At 49.9% G+C, this 5,754-nt stretch overlaps 1 protein-coding gene across 1 annotated transcript; it reads left to right on the top strand.

The window, feature by feature from the left end:
• Nucleotides 1-384: 384 nt before the first annotated feature.
• On the top strand, nt 385-4,627 carry MYOCOS (myocilin opposite strand). The gene is made up of 3 exons (XM_055323549.1): nt 385-504; nt 1,394-1,539; nt 4,325-4,627. Exons 2-3 carry the CDS (start codon nt 1,445-1,447, stop codon nt 4,464-4,466), a joined length of 237 nt encoding a protein of 78 aa, XP_055179524.1. The 5' UTR covers nt 385-504; nt 1,394-1,444; the 3' UTR covers nt 4,467-4,627.
• Nucleotides 4,628-5,754: the final 1,127 nt, after the last annotated feature.

Here is a 5,754-nt window from a genome sequence, read left to right as displayed (position 1 = left end):
GCCGAAGCACCTGCCGCCTCAGCAGGGTGAGGCACAGTCACAGCCAAGTGCTGTGAATCATCAGCAAGGCTGGGAGCAAGGCTACGGGGAGGAGTGCACGTGAATTCGCTTGAGAAAACGTGGTCGTTAGATCACGTGTCACGATGTCACAATTAGCAGCATCTAAGGCGGGGCTTCCTCGCATCCCACGTGCCACAGGGCCCTTCTGCTGCTCTTCTCCCCGCAACATCTCGGGGGGTTCCTGATCAAGGCATGGCTTCAGGGAAAATTTGCATCAGCTGCTACCTTCCCAGGGGCCAGGCAATCCCATTAAGGGCAGCTCCCGAGAGCGCCTGACTACATGGGAATAAAACAAGCGTGGGCTGACAGCCGTGGCATGTTGGTCTTTCCCTTCTCTGAGGAGGAGGCGTAGCTGCCCTGTGGGTACGGAGTGGGCATTCCTCCCCGGGGCCATGAGCTGAAGTGTGGAAGGGGTCCTACGCCGAGCCGAGCTGGGATCAAAAGGTAAATGGGTCTAGCATCCTCCGAAGAACAAAATTCCCAGCCAGAAGATCAGGCTGGTGAGCTCAGGCCACCGCAGTTGACGCCACAGGGTCACCTCAAGAGTGTGATGGAGCCTCCTCGCCTGTTCTTTTGAGGTGGCTTGTCCCTGGGACAGAACTTGGGGGTCGCTTGGCTGCATAGTGGAGTCTTTGAAGCCAGGCAGGCCTCGGTTCAGATTCCAGCTCCATGCTCCCCCCGCCCCCGCCCCCCCCCCCCCCGCCCCCTGCCAGGGAAGCCACTGAATTCCTCCACAGCTCCGGTTCCCTGTTCATTCGACGGGGATCCTAGAACTTTCCTTGCACAGTTACTGTGGTTGTCACATAAGAGAACGTAAAAGGCTCCCCAGGGTAGCCGGCCCTAAATGGATGGCTGCTGTGACTTTGTTAACAATCAAGCGCCCAGAGTCTATGCCAGGTGTGCATCTGAACAAGTAGCCGTGTCAGCCCCAGCTTGGCCCGTGTCCCCTTCCTGTTCCTTAGAAGGCAAGCACTCTGGGAATAAAGCTCTGCACGCGTCAGTGATGCCAAACAGCTCTGGGAGGGGAGGGCTCCGTGGGACGAGCACTTGTTAGAGGGGAAGCAGGACGGCACAGGGCCTGGCTGAGCAACCTGGGGAGAGACGGGTCACCTCTCTGGGCCTGTTTCCCCAGCTTTTTACTTGGGGGTAATCATAACTGCCCTCGATTTTGAAGAAATATCTGCCTCGAGACAGGTGAGGCTTGGGGAGTGTGAGGGGGTGGGGTTGTAGGGAGGACCCGCTGAGGATGTGGCAGCAGAAATGCTCTGCAAACCATCCTGTGCTGGACCCGCATCTGACCCCTGAGGGATGTTTACTGGCGTTTGTGTTATAGATTCACAGGTGCGGTGAACCCGAATTCCTTGAGTCCTCTGCATGCAAGGCCATGGCTCAGAAGAGCCCCACAATCAATGGCAACAACCTGCCCTTTGGAGACCTGGCCTCCGAGGTGACCAGACGCAGAGTCACCATGGCCACCAGGTACTTGAGAGCTTTTGGTGCACTGGGGGAGGGGCAGGGATGGAGCCTAAGTGCTGATCCCCACCAGATACCTGAAACTGCAGGAGACCCTGGTTTGCATAAATCTGTTCAAAGGCATTCATTCATTGCTTCAAGGCAGATTTTATGGGTGAGAAAGCACTTTGTCACTCACCCTGGGAAACAGATTTATGTGTCTTTCAGCAGGTGATGATAAGGGTGCTGAGATGAACTTCAGATCAGTGGCTCTTCATGGGGGTGGGGGGTGAGGATCACTTTGGTAATTGGATGGGAGTTGCCATGCACCTTCCCGATATAAAAACGTGTGACTTTGCCAAGTTTGGGGACAGCGTGGACTCTGGGAAGCTTGTCCTCATTCCCAACTAGGCTGTAAGCTCCCCACAGGCAGGCAGTTTTCCTCCTCCACTGCATGCCCCGCGCCCAGGACCAAGCTGGCCGGCCTTTGGAAGAGCTGCCAACAGCTGCTCTGGGCCCTTGGAGGGGCTTTGCAGGCCAGGCAGCAGCCAGTTCTGAACCTCCGCTGCCTGATGCCTTCCCCTGATGGTGATGGGGCTGGCGGATACAATACAGGATGTCCTAGTGAAATCGGAAATTTTTTTTAAGAGACTTTTTTTTTTTTAAGATTTTATTTATTTATTCATGAGAGGCACAGAGAGAGGCAGAGACACAGGCAGAGAGAGAAGCAGGTTCCATGCAGGAAGCCCGATGTGGGACTCGATCCCGGGAACCCAGGATCACACCCTGGGCCAAAGGCAGGCGCCAAACCACTGGGCCACTGGGGCTGCCCTGAAATTGGAATTTTAAATAAACAACAAGAAACAAGAAGTTTTCTTGGTCTAAGTACATCTGTGCAATATTTGTGATCTGCTCAGAGTAAAAAAAAATCAGCTGTTTATCTGAAATTCAGATTTAACTGCGTACCCTGTATTTTTGTCTGCTAATTCTGACAAGCCCATAATGGCCTCTGGGGAGTTCCCTGTCCTCTCTGGGCTGAGCTCCTCCGATCTGGTTGGGTGCCCAAGATATCCGCTATATAAAGGTGCAGAAAGAAAAGGTTATACTCCAATTTATATGAAAACCGAGCTCTATTGAAATTGATGTCTGGCTAGATGCAGTTCCTTGGCTGGGTGTCAGGTGGTCAGGTGTCAAGTCGGAGACTTTCCTGTAGGGGTGGATGGAAGCTACAAGCTGGGGGAAATCTAGGAGGCTGCTTCACTCACTTGCAGCAAATGCGAACACATTACAATTTACTTGTGTTGGTTAAGTGGATCTACACGTTGTGTTACTACTCAGTGAATATAAGCCTCAAAAGAGACGAGCAGCCTAATGAAATTTCCACCAAGAAACCTGGCTTGAAAGGATTCTCATCACGCGTAAATGACAAAAATTGGCAGAGCTGGCACTTTTGGTTTGCGTTCTTTGTCAGGTATGGTAGGAATGTAAGAATAATGGCTTTATTGGAACTGATGTGTTGTTGGGCAAAAAATAAAAATGATTGGTTTGAAATACCAATACCTCTATCCAGTATTATTCACAATGCTACTTAAGACCATAGAGTTTTCGGGGATGTAAGACTTTGGCCAGTTGATTAAAAACAAAATTATATACAATTTCTTAACAAAGATTCGGGGTGTTGGAAACCTTCATTGACAGGGTTACATGGCAGCTTTGACACCATGGGCTGATGATGTGAGAGGGGGCCTTGTGAGAGGGCCTGGGGTCACTGGGCTCTAGCATCTACTGAAGAAGGACGAGCCTCCACAACTCTGAAGCCTCTCCTAGCCCCCACTCCCCGCACCTCCTATCCCATCAGCCAAGTTAGGGCTCTGCTCGGACTGGGAGATGCGCTGGTACTTGTGGTCTGGAGACCGGAGACTGGGTTCCAGTTCGGCCCCTTACGAGCCCCTGAGGCAGGCAGATGGCCTTCTGTCTCCGCCTCCTCCTCTGAGCAGCTTAGCGGGAGGGGTGGCCGTGAACCTGCAGGTCAGGAGCAGCTCGCTCCCGGTTCCTGGAGCACCGCAGATTTTCAGGGCAACGGTTGACTCTGATCTGACTCTTTAAGCACTTGACAGGCTAGTCCTCTTCTCCTGAAGACGGGGTTTGCCCAGCCCTGAGGAGGATGGGAACACCCTGCTAGACTCCAGAGAAGGGCAGGACAGCCTGCAGTCTTGGGGGGGGCAGGGGGCGTGTGTGCAGGGGGCGCAGGTAGCAAGGAGAGGCAAAGTGAACTTAAGGCTGAGCTGGCCAGGGGCGCCTGGGTGGCTCTGTCCGTTGAGCGAGTGGCTCTTGGTTTCCGCTCAGGTCCTGACCTTAGGGTCGTTGGGCTCTGTGCTCAGTGGGGAGTCTGCTTGGGATTCTCTCTTGCCCTATGCCTCTCCCTCTCAATAAATGAAGGAATAAACTTTAAAATAATCGTTAAAAAAAAAAAACTGAACTAGCCAGAGAATAGCTGGAGTGCAAATAAAACCTTGAGACAGAGCTTGGCCTCAGCTGAAATTCCAGAATGCTGGCTGGTAGGGCCGGACCCATGGGGCCGCTGGAGACAGCTGAGCTCTGAGGAGAGCTGAGAATTGAAGCTGAGAATTGTCCGTCTCCCCCTTGCCAGCTGATAGTCCTGTGAGACTGGGTAGATGAGTCAGGAAAACTGTCCTTCAAAATATTGAGTCGTTCTCTTTAGGTGCTGGGATCTGTTTTTTGTTTTTTGTTTGTTTGTTTGTTTTAAATCCTACATGTATTTAGAAAACATTCACTGTGCCTTTCCTCCCAGAAAAGAGCGATTTACTAAGAAAAACGATGAAGCCAGGGCGATATCCTCCACTCTGGATCTGGAGCAAGTCCCTTCTAGTGTGGCCGGCCCTACAGAACCTCCGGCTCCTCCTCCTTCACCAGTAGAAGACTGCAGAATCTAAGTGGGCTTCTATATCATTCTAGCAAAGTTCCCCTGATGTCTTTGGGGGTGTCTTTGAAGACAGTCTTGAAACATCTTTCTTCTTTCCTATTTTTCTTGTCAATCACTGCTGAGTGTTGTTTATCCTCACTAGTGCATGTAGAGCCATCTTTGGTCGTTCAAGTCAAGTCTCTGATATGTGTCCACATTTGGTCTTTAATTTGTGTCCTTCTATAGAACGTAGTAAATTGTATTGGAATTAAAAAAAAAGATCAGGTTTCAATGTTTGTTATTAAATATGGATGAATAAAAAGTCCAGGAATCTGTGACTTTAAATCTGAAGATTTGAGATCCAAAGAACCATGAGGTATTTGAGTTTTCAAAACTCAGCCTGGGACACTACAATTTTATGGCCTTTTACGCTAGTTTAACTGAGCTGCACCATATCTCCTGTGCTAGTGCCAAGCTGGCTGTGTTTCACATTTATGGACTGTATTTCCAAGGTGTATTTTAGGAGATTTAAGTGAATTTTAAACCCTGTAACTGAAGAAACCCAACCTGAAAACCAGCTAAGTGCAGAGTGGGAGAGAAGTCCATGGCTCAGATCCCATGTACAAGACTCTCCACTGATCCCAAAGCACTTCTAAGGACTTCTGAGCAGTCTGAAAGCATAAAAAATGTGATCATCTAAATCCACCTATGGGAAATGTCCTGAGGTGCTTTTATTTCATCCACTTCTTCATAGGGTCCTCATTGGTGTTCTCTCTCCAGGCTTGCCCTTAAAAATGTACTCTGGTCCCCCCTACCTGCATAGGGGACTGTGCCTCCGATCAGGTCGGGTTCCTTGCTTGTGGTCTGCTGCAGCAGCATGGGGCAGGGGATGGGCAAGAGCATGCGCGGAGTTCCAGTCCTTGCCAGCTGGGTACTCCACATACACACGAGCTCCTCATCGGTCAGACGAGGAACCTATGCTGTTCAATAGGGTAGCCACTAGCCACATGTGGCTACTTAAATTTAAATTCAGGAAGATTAAATAAAATTCAGTTCCTCCGTTGCACTAGCCACATTTCAAATACTCAGTAACTGTATGTGACTAGTGGCCACCATATTGGATGTTACAGCTATAGAACATGACTATCATTACAGAAAGTTCTGGATAGTGCTGGAACAGAGGTTAAGTGACTTGTCTAAGGTCAAACAGTTAAGAATAGAATCCAGGAGAGCAAATGTGAGAAAGACTAACTCTGGTATTTTATTTCCAGTTCTTTTTTTTTTTTATAAGATTTTATTTTTAAGTAATCTCTGCATCC

This window comes from Nyctereutes procyonoides, unplaced genomic scaffold (genome assembly GCF_905146905.1).
Source record: "Nyctereutes procyonoides isolate TBG_1078 unplaced genomic scaffold, NYPRO_anot_genome, whole genome shotgun sequence".
NCBI lineage: Eukaryota > Metazoa > Chordata > Mammalia > Carnivora > Canidae > Nyctereutes > Nyctereutes procyonoides.
The sequence above is the reverse complement of the archived record's forward strand: the minus strand, read 5'-3'. Positions and strand labels throughout refer to the sequence as shown.